This window comes from Notamacropus eugenii, chromosome 5 (assembly GCF_028372415.1).
Source record: "Notamacropus eugenii isolate mMacEug1 chromosome 5, mMacEug1.pri_v2, whole genome shotgun sequence".
Classification (NCBI taxonomy): Eukaryota; Metazoa; Chordata; class Mammalia; order Diprotodontia; family Macropodidae; genus Notamacropus; species Notamacropus eugenii.
The window spans coordinates 354,385,977-354,405,148 of record NC_092876.1 but is presented as its reverse complement, the minus strand read 5'-3'; the positions used below and the strand labels follow the sequence as shown (position 1 = coordinate 354,405,148).

The 19,172-nt window shown below is 37.9% G+C and overlaps 1 protein-coding gene across 1 annotated transcript in view; it reads right to left on the bottom strand.

Annotated features, from left to right (window-relative positions):
• CFAP44 (cilia and flagella associated protein 44) overlaps positions 1–19,172 on the bottom strand; it is a 138,871-nt gene that overhangs the window by 51,289 nt on the left and 68,410 nt on the right. Inside the window, exons 16-21 of the mRNA XM_072613986.1 lie at positions 18,083–18,340; positions 11,599–11,741; positions 9,111–9,381; positions 8,221–8,276; positions 7,870–8,032; positions 6,102–6,232 (exon numbers count right to left, since the gene is read on the bottom strand). Of these exons, the coding sequence (XP_072470087.1) occupies positions 6,102–6,232; positions 7,870–8,032; positions 8,221–8,276; positions 9,111–9,381; positions 11,599–11,741; positions 18,083–18,340 (1,022 nt within the window). The remainder of the gene's footprint in view (positions 1–6,101; positions 6,233–7,869; positions 8,033–8,220; positions 8,277–9,110; positions 9,382–11,598; positions 11,742–18,082; positions 18,341–19,172) is intronic.

Here is a 19,172-nt window from a genome sequence, read left to right as displayed (position 1 = left end):
GAGGCTTCCCCATTGTCACACTGAGAATGGGATCAATGTAAACATAGATAATAAATAGCATTTCAGAGTTAATCATAAATTGTATATGAAGACAAAGCAAAGTCAGGATACCTTTGCCACATCTTCCCCTCAAAGTCATTTTATTCATGTGCAGGTTGAGTAAATGGGGCCAATGATAAGTAGATGACATTAATAGATTTTAAATTTTCTTTTGTAACTCCAACAATTCTGCTTGATCTGTTCTATCTGTGAAACAAACTGGGAAATATCCAATAATGAAACAAGCAGCTATTCATCTGCCATGAGGAGGATATCTGAAAATGTACAGGTTGATTTTTCACCAAATTTAACCACCCTTGGAAATGGACTTTATCAGACACCAGTCAGATTCTACCCCACCTGGATCCTCTACCCCTATACCAAGTGGACTCATTGCACTTTGTGCACTGCCCTCTACTTTTTCTCTGTTCTGAACTTCTCTAAGTACACAAGCAGAGCTCTGTCGTCTCAAGGCTGATAAGCCTATAGAGCTGATCTCCTTAACCCAAGGATCTACTGGTAAATGTTTAACAACCAGGTCTCTGAAAATTCAGGACATAACAGTTAAGTTTAATTTGCATTATTAACAATTTTCCATTGTTCTCTTAGTTCTAGGAAATCAACCATATAATAAATCAAAGCCCTGTTTTATAGTTTAAGATTAAAACTTAAGAATGGCTCTCTTGAGCCTGTACAAGCTCTGTCTTAACTCCAAGGACCCCTAACCCTACCCCCAGTCAAAGTGCTGACTTTGTGTTTATGAGGCTATTAGAGAGAGATGTCATTGAATGACCTCGATGAAACTTTCGCAGAGAGAAGGTGATCTTGTATTTACCCACTCGACATGAGTAATGTCATTTTAGAATTGGTCACTGATTTAGCGTGAACAGCCATATCATTCCTATGTTTGGGTTTTTTCTACTCTAATACTAATGCTCACATCTGGAGTTTTTTCTACCCCAGTTCTAAGACAAGGACAAATAAAAACAGAGTCCACCCTCTTTCAGACCTGAGACCAACAATGTACTAGCAGATTAGGAAATCTCTGTCCTCCTCTGAAACAAAATAGACTACTGCTCAAGGCTATTGGTTGCCCAATGGTGAAAGCAGCAGGACTCTGAATTTTAATGATGTATGGTCAGAAATCCCCTTACTTTTCAGAGACCTCCCTTCTTTAAGGACCAACTAATGTGACATTTCTTCCTGCCTTGGCTGGTAACTTAAGATGAAATAAAGCCTTTTACTGACTTGTTCAGTATATTGTTACAGTGTTCTTTCCAAGGCAGTCAATAAAAATAAGATAGAATAAAAATGATTTAAGCAAAGCGCATTGATGGCATGAATAATGTCAATTTTGAAGGAAGTCTCTAAGGGAAACTAATAGTATTCTGCTTAATATTTTTGATCAATGACCTGGACAAAAACATAGATGGTGCACTCACCAAATTCTCAACAGCTCAAAATGCTGGGTGAAATTTAATGTGATAAACATAAAATCCTGATACAGCATAAAGGAAATATGGCTAGACATCTGTGTGTGTGTGTGTGTGTGTGTGTGTGTGTGTGTGTGTGTAAAGGATGTGAGTTTTTTAGTGAATTGTAAGTCCAATAAACAACAGTTGAAAAAGTTAATGTAATATTAGACTACATTAATAGAAGCATAATTTTAGAGGAGAAAATCTAAGACTTATGAAAGTGATTGTAGAAAACTGAAAACAAATAAATTAATTTAAAAAATAAAAGCATCATTTTGAGAACAAAGGAATGATAATCTTCTTTTCTGCCTCATTAGAACCATTTAGAGTATTGTATTGAGTTCCAGGTTTTTTAGGAAGGACAGTGACGTGCTAGAATATAGTAAAATGAAAGCCAATCAGGAAGGTGAAGGGACACAAAACTCTAAAAAGTAAGACTGTGGAAGAGCATGAGAACTATAGTCAAGTATGTATGCCATGAGGAAGGGGGTTTAGACTTGTTTTGCCTAGTTCCTAGGACGAAACTAGCAGCAAGTGGTAGAATTTGAAAAGGGGCAGATTTTGAATCAATAGAAAGAAAAACATTTGAATAATTAATGCTGCTCAAAAGTGGAATGGGCTGCTTCAGGAAGGAGTGAATTCCCCATCACGGGAGGTTTTCAAGTAGAAAGTGAACTCATCAGGTGTTCTTTTTTCAGCCATGTGTCAGACAGCATAATCAATGAGATTCATTCTATTCTGAGATTATATGATTGGGTGACAAGCTGAAATGATTCCAGAGTGGGTCACCGTGTGAGGGAGGGAAATTGAAACTTCAAGATTAATCATTAAAAGAAATGAGAATTTCTTTAAAAAATAAAGGAGAGGAGTTTTCAGCATCAATGTAATAATAGTAGAATAAGAGAAAAAAGCAGTTAGAGGATGCTAGGAATAACACAGTTCTTAAATCACCTACAAATAGTAATTTAACAATTAGCACTCAATGCACAATTGTTGTCAAATGACCCACTGACTGATATAATCAAACCATGTCAATAATGACCTTTTAACTATACATTAAACCAGAAACATAGAGCTGTTAAATGGAAGAACGATTTCTAAATTCTCCTCAGAGAGGTAAATAAAAGAGATGGCAGAACTGGCTTCAGCATTAGGCTCAAAGGGGGGAAAAGAATATCATTTTGGGGAATACTGGTTCACCTTGCTTTGTAACCCCCCTACTAAACAGAAGCAAATAAACTACCACAAAGATAAATTGCCATTTTTATGTTTACCTCCACTAAAAAAGGTTAAACTCAACTAATTCCAATCATCCCAAGAATGTTTATAGTTGGAACTGGAGGAATGACAAAAAGATCACAAAATGGAAACTGATTTTCTAGCATTTCAAGGTTAATCCTAATAATAATGACAAAAATAGCTAGCATTTATATAGCACCTACTATGTGCCAGGCACTGTGCTAAGAATCTTACAGACATCATCTCATTTGGTCCTCACAACCACCTTGGGAGGCAGGTGCTATTACCACTATTTTATAGTTGAGGAAACTAAGGGAGACAGAAGTTAAATGACTTGCCCACCTACACGTACAGCCAGTAAATGTCTGAGGTTGGATTTGAACTCAGTTCTTCCTGCCTCCAGGCATCGGCCACCTGGCTGCCTCAGTTTTGAAAAATTTCAACAAGAAGTAGTTTAAAACTTTTTTAAAGTGTTGGTGTTTCAAAGGAAAACCTTCAACTTTCTGGAAAATTCATTCGCATCATCTACTTATGATTGCAGAAAAGTAGCAGTTGTTACAAATGCAAGCTTTTATACACAAACAAAAGTATCTAAGTGAACCATTTCTAGAAGATGACCTACAAATAACTAAGCTAATTTTAAAATTCTTAGCACATTGAGAAAAAGTTCACCAACAATCTTTGCTCCTTCTGAGTTTCTCTGGGACTTCTAGTTCAGTCAGTCTTTGTTAAGTCATAGCAACTTGCTGATAGATTCTACGATCAAAATGGACCAAAATGTACTATAGTCATCATGAGTTAACATGCAGATTCATCCTGTTTTAGGACACAGGACCTGCTTCTTCTTCCTTTCAGAGACAACACGGAAAGCCTCTCTCATGGGATTATACTTGGGAGATGGTCTGGGGTACCTACCTAGCAACACCCACTAATAAAACAATTTAAAATAAGTAAGTTACACACACAGAAATCTTCCTGGCTCTTTCATTTGCAAGATGAGATCACAGAGACATGTTAGAATTTCTTGAAGCACACTATGTTGTTGTTTAGTTGTGATCGACCCCATTTAGGGTTTTCTTAGCAAAGATACTGGAGTGGTTTGCCATTTCCTTCTCCAGTTCATTTTACAGATGAGGCAAACAGGTTTAAGTGACTTGCCCAGGGTCACACAGCTAGTAAGTGTCTGGGGCCAGATTTGAACTCAGGAAGATGTGTCTCAGGCCCAGCTCTCTATCCCTGTGCCACCTAGCTGACCATACTAACTGTAGGGAAATAATAAAGACAAATTTCATGGAGGAAAAATTTCCTATTTTAATTTACGCAATTAAACCTTGATAGTTGAAATTATGTCAGTGAACCTACTTCAATTTGGCTAAAATTATGTGTTTTAATTATAATTTTTAAAATATTTAGGTTATACATTTACCTAAATATTAAAATTTAATCTTTTTTTGAAAATAGGCATCATCTTGTATTTAAAGATAATCTAGCTATTAGTTCAGGCTTACAGATTTAAGGCTGGAAATCAATTCCAAAAGTATTTGTTAAGCATCTACAGAAAGAGACAGCTAGCAGGCACAGTGGACAGAGCAGTGGACCCAGAGTCAGAAAGACTTGCGTTCCAATCCACCTCAGACACTTACCTACCTGGGCAAGTCAATTAACTTCTTTCTCCCTGACTTTGTTCATCTGTAAAATGGGGATAATAATAACACTTACCTCCCACAGTTGTAAGGACAAAATGAGGTAATATTTGTGAAACCCTTTGCAAATCTTAAAGTGTGATATAAATGTTAGTTATTATTCAATGTGATATAATAAGTATATTATTGTTTAAATGATCAGATATAATGATCATAATAATAAATTTAACAGTCCCTGTCTAAAGAGTTTGTTATATTCTATTAATCCAGCAGAGAGAATCTATAGGGGATTTTGATAGCAGGCGTCTAGTGGGAAGAAAATCTCTTTGAGGCCCAAGGAGTTCACAGATAACATTATCACAGAATCTCACAATTGGAAGGACTCTAAAGGCTATCCAGCTCAGTCCCTCTCTGGAAATGAATCCAATTCCACAACATACCTGCCAAGTGACCTCCCCCTGTCTCTGGGTGAGTCTTCTCTCCTGACTACTTCTCAATAAAAATCTCACCAAATTACTTAACATTATTTGTTTTTGTTGGAAAATGACTCAAAGTGACTTTACTATGTTGAAATAAGGAGATGATGCTTCTCATGCAGTCTGCCAGTGTAGAGCACCTACTCACATAAATGAATCCCACTTATGTCTGATTCCCAGTGTTCCATCCTGCAATATATTCATACTACTTGGAAAGTGAAAGAAGGAAGAAAAGATTTGGATTCTTTTGATTTTGATCCATGGACGGATGGATAAATTCCAATAGAATATAGCTCCAAGGAATAAAAAAGAAACCAGTTTCCAAAGGCACTGATGTTAAGCATAATATCTAGAAGAGTATATATTTTTTTGTTCCATAACAGGGTGATGCAGTGGATAGATTGACACCGGACTTGGAGTCAAGAAGACCTAAGTGTCAATCTGGCCTCAGATACTTACTAGTCGTGTGATCCTGGCCAAGTTATTAACCCTGTTTACCTCAGTTTTCTTATCTGTAAAATGAGCTGGCAAAGGACAAAGCTCTTCAGTATTTTCACCAAGAAAACCCCCAGTGAGATCATAAAAAGTTGGACACAGTTGGCAGCTAGGTGGTACAGTGAATAGAGAGCACAGCACTTGCCATCAGGAAGGCTCACCTTCATGAGATCAAAGTCAGATTCAGACACTTACTAACCATGTGACCGTGGGCAAGTCACTTAACCCTGTTTACCTGAGTTCCTTATCTGTAAAAAATGAGCTGGAGTAAGAAATGACAAAAACACTCCAGAGTCTTTGCCAAGGAAACTCCAAATGGGTCAATGAAAAGCCAGACACGACTGAAACAATTAGACAGAAACAACAAAGCAGCTTCTCTTCATATCTCTGGGACAGGGCTAGGTTATCCCAGCAGGACTAGTGTTTGTTTCGGTATTAGAAACTTTTGGGGGAGGCTCTGCTTTCAACCCCTGACTATTTCTCCATCGTGATTATATTAATACACCTTTCAAAAAGGATTTGAGAAGCAGCAGGGCAGGGAAAAAAGTAGAAGTGTGCCTCTCTCTACAAGTAGGCTGAGACGAAGGAGGGAATCCAAGTCTGAGAGAAAGTGAGGGATAAAAACAACAAGCAGAGCAAGGGCCACTGAGTGACGTCCACAAGGGTGGACTGAGGAGCAGAACAGGCTGCTCAGTCATACGGTATGGCTTCATTTCAATCCATGTGGATCCTACCGTTGCTGTAACTTCCACAGGGCAATTCGATGTTTCTCTTTTTCCCACGCCAGTTCCTTTTCCACCTGCTTGATCTTCTTGACTGTCTTTCGTTCAGTCTCTTCCCGGACTTGGGTATCTACATCGAATTCCTGTGGACAGCGGGGGTTTCATCGTCATGATATGTTGCTAAAGATGGCGACTACTTTAAACACACTTTTCAGGTTTTGCCCTCAGTGTCTTCCTGTATCTGCTCTCTCCAGTGAAAAGCCTTTTATAACAAAAGCACATTACTTTGTACCACAACATTTTAGTCATTTTCAGAAATATTTCTGCATTCTTATATGGCATAGGAGTTTTTCTTGAAAATATTTTAACATAAATCAGTGTTGGAAGTAAATTTGTTTTTTTTTTACATCTGTCTAGATACTTTTCATAAATTCTAGATTTCTACATTGAAATGGTCATCTTTCCCCTATTAGTGTTGGTTTTTACTAAAAAGCAAAAATAGTTTCTTACTGAAAAATTTACCTGAATAGGTCATACTTTAAAAACTGTCAAGTATAATTAGGTGGGTGTTCTTATGCAACAAAAAAAATGATGTGATACTAGGTAGATCAATATGAAAAGCATGACAAATTTTAAGTCAATACATGACTTAAGTAAGGGGCAGCACAGTGGACAGGGCACTGGGCCTGAAGTCTAGAAGACTTATCTTACTGAGTTCAAATCTGGACTCAGACACTTACTAACTGAGTGACCCTGGGTAAGTCACTTAACCCTGTTTGCCTCAGTTTCCTCATCTGTAAAATGAGCCGAAGAAGGAAATGGCAAGCCACTCCAGTATCTTTGCCAAGAAAACCCTAAATGGGTCTATGAAGAGTCGAATGCAACTGCAGTGATTAATCAACAACAACATGATGAAAGTTCAATTTAAGAATAAGTTTAAATGGGAAAAATTCAAGTATCAAATGGATTGTTCAGGTTTTCTCCCTTCCAATTGGTTTAAGAACAAATTTTGTGATAACCATTTGGTCATTATCCCCAAGACCAATACTATAATAATATCTAATGTAATGTTATTAAAATATGGAATAATTATTATAAGGATGCAGTGCTTTAGAGTTTACAAGGCACATCTTCAGTAACTAACTAGACTGTTTCTGCACTAGTATATACTCTTATTTTTTGTGTAGTTTTATTGACCAGATGTTCATCAGTGCCAAGAGCTCCCAGTCAGGAATCTCCTTTATCAATGAAAGAAATATATTTTCTGTGGAACTTCTATTCTTCAAGAATTGCCTGAGCAAACCGAGAAGTTAAATGACTTACGCAAGGTCACATGGTCCATATGTCTCAGAGATCCATAAACTCTTTCTGATTCTAGACCCCAGCTCTCTACCTGCTGCTCCACAGCATTTCTTTTCAACTACTATCATGCTGGAGAGCGAGCACAATGTGACAAATAAAATGCTGGACTTGTAGTCAGAAAGACCTGGGTCCAAATCCAGCCTCTAGCACACACTGGTTCTATAACCACAACAATTTAAACTCTCTGAACCTCAGGCAATTCTCTGTCTTCATCTGTTATTCTGTGGTTTGAGGGAAGTTGCCACACCCTTGAAAATCAAGGCTTATTGACTGGCTATTGACTGACTGACTGACTGACCACAGCTCTGAAATTATTGGAAAAGGATCCATAAGAATACAAATTATGCTGAGAGCTAAAAAGATTTATCTCTTTCCCCCAATCCAGGTGGATAATCACAGGCTACATCATGAAACCTACAGTTCGATGAAGCTGCATGTGTTCTGGTAACTCAGAATTCTTCACCAGTAACTTCTCAAACTCATCCCTCAGATACTTCAGTTTCTCCCTCTTTTGGGCCTTTATTTCCTCCACTTCCTTCATGATTTGATCATATTCTCTTTTTCGCCTGGCAGCCTCAATGCTGAAGACACAAAATAAAAACTAGCATGTAGATATGTAGATATAGATATACACACATACATATAGAAATATAGATGTTAAAATGAAAAAAGCACGAAAAAATGAGTGCTTATTTTTTGAAATCCATTTTGTTTTCACAAGGTATGGAAGTAGAGTTTGAAAGCACTTGGGTATTAATGTCACTGGTACCTAAAGGCGTCTGGATCTTCAATATCCTCTGCTCGTTTCTCTGTTTCAATACCAATCTGCAGGAAGAAAAATCATTTGTTAATATGCATGGCTTAGAACTACACGAGATGTCCTGCTAAATACTTGGGCAGTAATAATTTGATCTATTCTGCCTCCCTACTTGTGCCCAGCAAATTCAATAATTTTTCATTTAAAAAAGAAAATGTGGAAAACCTTAGCAATCCAATTTATAAACTCACAAAACCCACAAAAGCAGTATGGATTTTTCCTGGTATTTAGTCATAGAATAACAATAACAACAGCTAGCAATTATACAGTGCTTTATATAGCACTATTTATACGGTACTATAGTTTCCAATATGCTTCATATACAATAATATCTCATTTGAGCATCAGAACAGCCTGCAAGACTGGAGTCAATATTATCCTCATTTTTTAAAGAAGAGGAAATGGAGGCTGAGAGAGAGATTAAGTGACTTGCCCATAGTCACACAGTTCCTAAGTTTCTGAAGCCAGACTTTAATTGAAGCCTTCCTGATTCCAAGTCCAAGACGCTTATCATTTATACCAGGTGCGTTAAATTCATGACCATGTAGCCTGCAGAACTCTCCAGGGCAGTCAGAACCAGATTAAAGATATAATTGGGAAATGTTTGACAAAATAAATAAAAATACAATACAACATAGATAATGTTAATTTGTGGTTTGCTAAATCAATGTGGGCCCACAGGGATCCCTTTCTATTTGAGTCTAACACCACTGCATTAGGCCACCTGCATACTTGATGTCAATGACATAAGGTAAAAGTTTCCAAAGACTTTGCTTGACAAAGAAACTCTAAAGTCACCAGTCCTTCGGAAGAGTCTGAGATATTTCTGTGAGGTTGCATACCCTGGGAGGAGGCACCGTGGCTTTGAGATCTTCTTCAAGTTCTTCTTCAGACAGGACATTAAAGACAAAGATGTTGCCATCTGCCCCGCAAGACAACACAAAACGGTCATCATAGCTAGGACATAAGGCCTGGATCTGTCCATAATTATTGTCGTGGACATTGTAGCTCCAGTAGTTTTGCATGTCAGTCAATTGAAGGCTTTTATCTTTCAGGATGTAAACCCTAATCTGTCCATTTTGCATCCCACAAAACATCATCATTTTGGTAAGGCTAGGAAAGAAACCAAAAACAAATCACTCTCAGTGCTGGTCTTCAAATTGCTTAGCTTCTAATGAATTAATAAAACAATGTAAACAGCCACGATAAGAATTAGTAGGCAGAAAAGTGAGCAAAACTGAGACTTTTAAGCTTCCAATCATCAATTCCCCCAAGCACTTGATGCACTTACTATGTTTAAGAACCTATGCTAGGTACCAGGGAGAGTAATTTTTTAAAAAGAACAGTTCCTATCCTGCAGGTACTTGCATTCTATTGGGTCAGCTAACATTCTACTAGATTGTAAAATGACTCTACATATCCTCCTCACAACAATATGACGAGCTGACTTCAAGTCAACCTACAAGTATGACTATTCCCATTTTATTGATGAGGAAATTGAGGCTTAAAGGTTAAAAGACTTACCAAAAGTCACGTAGCTAGTGAACTCAAATGGATCTGTGATCTTATTGATTCTATAGGTCCCTCCAACAATGCAGATCCAGGCAACTCTTGCCCATGTCCTCCCAGAAATTCACCATGTAGCCACCCACATGAGTAGCACATCTGCAAAGGTTCTCCTTTTCCTCCTTCTACTTCCACCCTTCCTACCACCCTTGGTAAAGAGAGGACTTGAAAACAATGGATTAAAATAATGCCTGGTGATGATTTATTTTTATTTGTTCATGCTATCTTATTCTACATTCGGCAGCATGATAAAAATAAATGGCCACATTCCTTATGGAGAAGGATCCTGAGGTTTAGTCAAAGCCCCTCTAGCATCAGAGAATAAATGAAATGATCTCTTTACCAGTGGATGAGGTTTTACAATTCTATGAAATTATATATGGCAACTATTAAAAAAAAAGACATGTTTAATCAATACTTTATAGCTAAAGTGTTTTCCCATTTGTTACATCAGTTGATTGTTCCAGGTACCCTGTGAGGTAAATATTGCAAGTATGACTATCCCCATTTTATAGATGAGGAAAACTGAAGCTCAGAGATAAGAAATCTGCTTAAGGTCTGTAATGGGAATTATGAGAGTTAAAGATCTTCCCCATGCATTGATGGGCCTGCCCCTTAAGGGAAGTTTGTTTTCTGGTAAGGCCCACACCTTTTGTTAATTTCTAAATGAGGTACTGATCTCAAGGGTTGTGATGCCCTCTGGCTCTGAAAAGGGTATAAATACTCTGAGGTGAGGTTTTGCTTTGGGGCTTACTCACTGGAAGTGCTTGTTTGGCCAGAGGAGATTCTGGGTAGCCCCCCAGCTTTGAAAATCCAGATGCTGACGCTTCTCTCTCTGGTAACTATGTATGTATGGTCAGACAGTTGGGTCTCTCTGTTGATCTGTGCTGTATATAGATTGCTTATAGCCAGACAGTTGGAAGCTCTGTCTAATGGTTTTTATCTCTCTCTATTTTCTCTGAAGTTCAGGGTGCTGACGTTTCCCCCTGAACTAAGTGAATGATATTTGTGCTCGATTAAAGTAGATTGTTGATCCCTCAAAAGTTGCTTTCCTTTTAGAAAAGCATATCTAAGGAACCTGTGATAGCAGGCCATCCTGGATGTGCCAGGGTGCTTGCTGTTACAAGGTCACATAGGTCATCCTATGCTAGGATGCCAGGCTGCTGATTCTAAATTTCAAGGACTCTTTCTATTATAAAATGATTATATGGGAGTGGTATATGAAAAGTTTGAAAGACATAACTTCTGGGTAATTAATCATTTTATTAATTTTATTAATCATGCTAGCATATAATTAATAAAAGGGATCACTGACACTCTCAAATGCCAAAGACCCCTTATGGAACCTAATCAACATTTATATGCCCTTGGAAGAGTGGGTGGTCCTGATGATGGCAATTAACTCTGATAGGTTAACAAGCAATGAGAGAGAATGTATATTATAATGAGAGGTGGACCATTCTAGTGAAGGTCTTGGGGACCTTGACTTTGATCCTGTCACTTGCTTCTAAATCACACACATTCCCCCACTGGGCAATTTAGACAAAGGATCTACTCTCCTACTCAAATCTGCCCAAGTAGAACACTACAGGCCAGAATTCACTTTAGATTAAACTCTTTGTAAGGTTTTCTATTTGGGTGGGACAGCATCTCCACCTAGATAAAATAGCCTAGGTGGGGTAAATTTTTGGGAAAGATCAGGGATATCCCTGATAATTTGCTATTTAATAATCATTTCTCTCACTGGGGGAAAAAAAAGTTTACCTGAAACTGATAACTCGGATGGGGTTGTCATCTGCATTTTCTATAAAGTGAAAAGCAAAGGGTTCATTTTGTTCCTCCTCCATTGTTTTTGCTGGTTTAGCTGGAAACTTACAGTGATAGAGAAAACCAGCATCATATCCACCCTGGAAAAGGGATGCAAAAATAAGTCTGGGTCAGGAGAGAATTCACCCAGTCAACAGGCATTTATTAAATGTCTATTATATGTCAGTCAAGTCAGCAAACACTTATTAAATACCTACCAAGAGTCAGGTACTGGGCTAAGTGCTAAAAATACAAAGAAAGGCAAATGAAAAAAAAGTTCTTGCTTTCAAGGAGCTCACAGTTTAATGGGAGAAATAAGATGGAAACAATTTTGTACAGACTAGATAGATAGATAGATATGATAAATTGGAGATAATTTCAGGGGGAAGGCACTAGCATTAAAGGGAGAGGAGTTATCTAGATCTTCCCATACTACTCAAATTTTTCATTTTTATCATTTCTTAAGGTTATATAATATTCCATTATATTCCCATGCCACTACTTAAGTCATTCCTGAATAGATTGGTTGTACTCATTTCCAGTTTTTTGGTACCACAAATAATGCAGTTATAAATAATTCAGTAGAAATGGGACCTTTCTGTCCTTGATCTCCTTGGGGATATATGACTAGCAGAATCTCCAGGTCACTTTTTTTTTAGCCCCATTCCAAATTGGAAACAGCAAAGAGGCCAGTTTCACTCCATCTCTGAATACATGATGGGGTGTAAATTGTAAGAAGATTGGAATGGGATGGGGGTGGGGGGGGTGCAGAGAGATGGGGTTGGAGGTTATGTGAAGGTGAAGGTAAAGGGATTTGAACACCAAGCAGGGAAATTTATATTTGATCTTGGAAGTGATAGGGAGCCACTGGAGTTTATTGAATGGGGGAGGGGTGACATGGTCAGACTTGCACTTTAGAAAGATCAGTCTGACAGGTGAATGGAGGAAGGATGGAGTGGAGTAGGAGAGATTTGTGGCAGGCCTAACTAGCAGGCTATCACAGTAGCCCGGGCCATTAGGTGATGAGGGCCTGTGCCAACATAATAGCAGTGTCAGAGGAGAGAAGGGGCATATGCAAGAGATGTAATGAAGGTAAAATCAACAGTATTTGGAAATAGATTGGACATAGGGGATGAGAGTGTTAGGAGTCAAAGATGACATGGAGGTTGCTGGACTGGGAGGATGGTGGTATCTTTTATAGTAACAGGGAAGTCTGGAAAGGGGCAGAGTTTGGAAGGGAAATGATGAGTTCAACAGACATGTAAAGTTTAAGGTGTCTATAAAACATCCAGTTCAAGATGTCTAATATGCATTTGGAGATGCAAGACTGGAGGTCAGCAAGGAGATTAAAGCCTGGTAAGTAGTTTTGAGAATCATCAGCATAGAGATGATAATTGCATCTGTAGGAACTGAGATTAAAATTGATCTATTGATCCTGTTTACAATTCATTGATTTGGTCATGTACCTGCTTAAGTCATGGTTCTTTGTCTCTGAATTGAGTTCAGAGTTGGTTTTTTTGAGTGAGGGAGGGCTGTGCAGGTCACCAGCCTCACTTCTCCTCCAGAGCCATCTGAATTCACTGACCAGATATTCATCAGGATGACTGGAGATGACCCAGCAGCAGTGGATAAGCAAAAAGGGTGAATGTTGTATGACTTTTGCGATACTTAAAACAATTTCCATCAATTACCATAACCAAAGACACATATTAAAATAGTTGGGCACAGTGCCTGGCACACAGAAAGGACTGAATACATGTTAACTGAAGTAAGCGGAAACACGCAAACAACAACAAAAGGAGGGAGGGGAATGGGACATCAAACTACAAATATTTATTACGGTTTGACTTTTTAAAAATTTTAATTTAACAAGGTGGTAACAAGATCATACTGTTGATTTCTAAATCCATGTCTGAATTTTGTTTCCATTTCCTTACTCCAGTTTCATTGCTGTATTTCCCCACCGTTTACACCTTCAGTCTCCTTCAGCATAAGTAAAACTTCTTGTATTTCTTTGGATTCTTCTTCTTTGTCCTTTTCATTGTACATGGAAAGTTCATTGCATTGATGTACAACAACTGACTCAGCCATTCCCCAATCATTGGGCACACAGGTAATTTCTGGGAATAATGTTGTACAGATGTGCTTTTTTTTTCTCATCAGTAACATCCTTAAAGTATAGCCTTAGCAAGAGAATGATTTGCTCAAAGGGCATGCACACCTTTAAAGCTCGCATCCCAGTATTCCACCTTCTTTTCCAATCCACAGCTGTAACAGCTGAAGAATAACGTGACAGCATCTGATTTGTTGGCTGCTGTGCCTGAGTCATAAGTTATAATTTTCAACTCTTTGCTAATTTGGTGGCTGCTTTAATTTACATTTTTCTGATTATTAAGGACTTTAAACAGTTTTTGTTAATGTTACTTTTCTACTACGTTATGCTTTTCATTTTGAAATATGCCTATTTGTATGAAGATTTATTTGCTAGGATTAGCTCTTAGAAGTTTGTGTCAGTTCCTGCTAGAATTTAAATAGCAAACTTATCTGTAACATTTATCATGAAGATTTTTCCCAGTGTGTTTCCTTCCTTCTTATTTTGGACACATGGCACCTTACTGTATGAAACCTGGCAAACTAATGCTGTTTTGCTTGCTGTTGAGTCATTTTCTAGTTGCTCCCAACTCCTCATGATGCCATTTGGGGTTTTGTTGGCAAAGATACTGGAATTGTTTGCCATTTCTTTCTCCAGCTTATTTTACAGGTCCTCTGGTCCGTCCGTCCTTCCTTCCTTCCTTCCTTCCTTCCTTCCTTCCTTCCTTCCTTCCTTCCTTCCTTCATTGACAAACAGGGTTAAGTGACTTCCTCAGGGTCACACAACTCGTAAGTATCTGAGGCCATATTTGAACTCAGGACGATAAGTCTTCCTGACTCCAGGCCTGGCACTCTATCTACTATGCCACCTAGATTGTAAACACAGTACATCATTTTAATGACAAAGACAAAAATCACATGATTATATCAAAGGATATAGTAAAGGCTTTTGACAAAGTACAACTTTCATTTTGGGGTAGGAACAAAAACACAAGAATTAACCAACTTTTCCTTAATGTGATAAGTAGTAATGATCACGAACACTTGAATAGTGCTTACTAAGGGTTAGGCACTGTGCTAAGTGCTTAGAATTATTAGCTCATCTGATGCTCACAACAATCCTAGGGAGTGGCTACTATTATTATCCTCATTTTACAGATAAGGAAACTGAAGCAAACAGAGGTTAAGTGACTTGTCCAGAGTTCCACAATTAGTCAGTGTCTGATACTAGATTTGAACTGAGCTTTTTCTGGCTCAAGGCTCAATGTTCTATCCACTCTACCACCTAACTGCCCAGGTATCTATTTAAAACCAGAACCTGGCATTATTTGTAACAGAGAAATATTTTTCAGTAAAAGATCAAAAAAGGATGCCCACTATCTCTGCTATTATTCAACATAGTTCTAGTATTGCTAGATATAGAAATGTCAAGAAAAAGAAATTGAGGGAAAAAGCATTGGCAAAGAAGAAACAAAATTATCTCTGATACATTACTAACAAAAACCTAGCAGAAAGAGAAAGAAAAAGAAAATTCAAAAAAAATTAAAATAACTAGGAGTCTATCAAGACATACTCAGGGCTTATGTGACTACAATTAGAAAACATTTATTACTGAAATAAAGGAAGACAAATATTTGTTGAGATATCAATTATTTATGGTTGTGTTATTCCAATATAATAAAAAATATACTCATGATTTAGTAGCATATCCATCAAAGTATAAAGATGCTACTCTAGAGAACCAAAAGAACCAAAATTGGTGGAACAAGAGATGATAAATTTCAAGTAACATCATGAAACAAAGTCGAGATGAAAAGGCCTAGAAATACCAGATATCAAACCACAGAATGAAGCAGTAATCATCAGAACTCTGGGATACAAGACATAAAGAAAGCAGGGGGAGAAAGAAAAGAGAGAGAGAAAAAGAAAAGAGAAAGGGAGAGAAAGAAAAAGGAAGGAAGGAAGGAAGGAAGGAAGGAAGGAAGGAAGGAAGGAAGGAAGGAAGGAAGGAAGGAAGGAAGGAAGGAAGGATCAGAGGAACTCCTAGGTAAGCAAGACCCAAAAACAACTGCACAGAAATTTCCTATTGTTCAATTAGTACAAAGCTGACAAAAACTGGGATAACTAAAAAGTAGTTTGGAAGAAATAAGGTTTATATTAGCATTCCATACACCATAGTAAATTGCAAATGGATATAGAGACTAGAAGGAAGTACCTGGTACCACCATGGTTATGGTTATGGGGAGGAAAGGCCTTCCATCTGGTCTGGGATACATGGAAAATGGGTTCTGGTTGGCCTCAACCCATAAAACAGCTAGAGAAATTGAAGGCCCTGGGCTCTGAGTCACATCCTAAAAAGGAATGTCAGAATTTTGAGGACTGTGATAGGGAAGCTCTGGCAGATGAAGATAAATGAGTGGCCTAGTTCTGGTACCCAGGAGTATCCTTAGGACAAAAGAGACCATGGAGAAGTCACTGGATCCAAAGACTGGACATGAGTCATCGTTGGCACTTGGAGATGCTCGTGTGTACGTGTTTGTGTGAATGTATGTGTCTGAATGAGTTAGAGATTAAACATATGTCACTTCTAAATAAGCTATTTTGCATCCTTGGTCTATCATGCTTCTCTTTACTGATGCCTTTCCTTCAATTTCCTTGTCTTGCTTGTAGACACAGTTGGTACTTTGAGACTATGTAGAGTGGTAAGAATAGTCAGAATGGACCACCTGGTCTTATACTACATGAGGTAAGAAAGCTGCCATTTCTCTGTTACTTACTCATACAAATTTTTGGATTCAAACTGTGAACTCCTTGAGAACAGGGACTGTTCAGTTTTATGTTTGTTTGTTTTTGTTTTATTTTAGTAACAGTGCCTGGAACCCAGTCGGCATGTAATAAATAACTTGATGAAATCAATACAATGTCATCTGTAATCAGGAAGAAAAAAGCACTGGATATGTAGTAAGATAACCCAGATTTGAATCACAGCTCTGAACAAGACCTGTTACTTCTCTGAGTCTCAGTTTCCTTGTCGGTAAAATGAGCTAGACTAAAAAACCTCTAACATCTCCTCCAGTATTAAATCCATGAGCTTATAAGGACCTGACCATCTATAAGAAATCCCTGTGATTAATTACGTTACTTGTTTTCCTAATATTGAAACATACTTGCATTACTGGTATAAATTTAACTTTTATCACGATCAATCTTTCTTATTATTCATCAGCTATTTATTTAATATTAGTCTATAATTCCCTTTTTCTACCTTAGTCTTAGTTGAGTTGGGAATTAGGACATGTTTGCCTGATTGGTCAGAGTTGGATAAAAAAATGCTTTCCTTTTTTTTTTTCAGTTTTATGTGATACGGAAATTATTTGTTATTTATTATATGTTAACTGATTAGATTTATATCTTGAGGTGGGGGTTGCAGGTAGGTCATATATTGGTGAGAGTACTGGGCCTGGATTTAGAAAGAATCATCTTCCTGAGTTCAAATTCAATCTCAGACACTTACTAGCAGTGCAACCCTAGGCAAGTCATTTAACTCTGTTTGCCTCAGTTTCCTCATCTGTAAAATGAGCTGGAGAAGGAAATGGCAAGCTGCTCTAGTATCTATGCCAAAAAAACCCCAACAAGGTCATGAAGCATTGGATATGATTGAAAAACAGCTGAACAAAAATTCTGAAGGATCCATAGCCTCCTCAGACCAATTAAGGATTACTGTTTAAAATCTTGCGACACACAATGTGATTCATTATGCTGCTTTGTATCATTATTTTAATGGTTACTGACTGGCAATTTTAATTATCACAAGAAAAAAACATGCTTTAAGGCAGGTGTAGATAATATTTTGTGGCTAGCAAGATTAAAAAATATATCATTAGAGGCTGTAATGCGTAGTGGTTGTAGCTTATAATTTTGTTCTTGTTGAGTTGTTTCAGTCATGTAGAACTCTTCTTGACCCCATTTGGGGTTTTCTTGGCAAAGACACTGGAGTGGTTTACCATTTCCTTCTCCAGTTTATGTTATAGATGAGGAAACTGAGGCATAAGGGTTAAGCAACTTGCCCAGGGTCACGTAGCTACTAGCAAGTATCTGAGGCTGGATTTGAACTCGTCTTCCTGATTCTTGGTCCAGTGCTCTAATCACTGCACCACCTAGCTGCCCCATGGTTATAATAAATATAATAAATGCTGTTAACACCATAGATTAACTCTCTTGACACTCAAATGTTAGTTAACATATGCCCATATGTTAGAATCATAATCACTAATCTAATAATGTATTAGAAAACAGTAGCGATGATATACGTTAAGACAGAGCCAGAAAAAGTACAAAACTTTAAACTTACCAGAGAAATCCAGAATTTCTTTGGTGAAGAGTAAAATCCACAGAGGATGGGACAAGGTTTCTCTGGAATAAAAATTTCCGGCAGGGGCTCCTCCTCCTCCTCCTCTTCTTCCTCCTCCTCCAGGTTTTCCTCTTCTTCCTCTTCTCCTTCAGATTCTTCCAAGTCTTTCATCATTTGAAGTCGTAGCTTTCTCCTTTCTTCCTTCTCCTTCTCCTTCTCTTCCTTCCTTTTTCTTCTGCATTCAATCTCTATGTCCCTCTAAAATGAAAGAGAACAAAAACAATTCATAGTTTACCTTCATTTGGTCCGAGTTTACTAAGCACAAACTATGTCCATCTTACTAAGTAAAGAAAGAATTCCAAGGAGTCCTGAAAGAACTCACCGATCATAGGGGTTTTTTTTGTTTTGGTTTTTTTTACCTCTACAATGGTAGGTGACCATTTTAGAATAATAGTGTTGTCACCATCTCGGTAGTTTTACTCTTGGAAGTGACAAGAAACTCCAATAAACCATCCAAGCATTTCTGTTTTCTCCCACACATCTTGGTGCTATAGAGAGATCTGTGGGGGTTCTATGTCCAATAAGGGGAAAGTTGAATACAGTTTTTAATCAAAGGCAAATCACTCCATACACTAGGTCGCCCTTTTCCTTTTCTAAAACCCATCACAGTTATAACTAGACAGTAATAACCCACAACATGTCTCCAGAATCTGTGTTTCCAGTTCCAGCAATGGAAAGATTTCAAATGTCAGTCTGCAAGCAAGATATTTTTCTATAATTTTGGATACACTTGAAATTACCCACTGCATCAATGCTCCCCCACTTTTTTGTGGCCTTTGCTTTTTTCCAATTTGTATTTAAATACATGATTTCTATAGCAAGGATGGTCTAGAGCTAACCCAAATATCCAAACCATTTCCAAACCACAGAATGGTCTGGATGGAATAAATATTCTTCACTTTTCTCCTTTCCCTTGCTGGCCTTTTCAATGAATGGTGAGGTAGGGCAGTGCCAATCGGAGGGAAGGTTATAACTTCGGGGGTGCTATGGGGTGTATGTCTGGGACTGGAGGGGTTTTTTTTGAGAATTA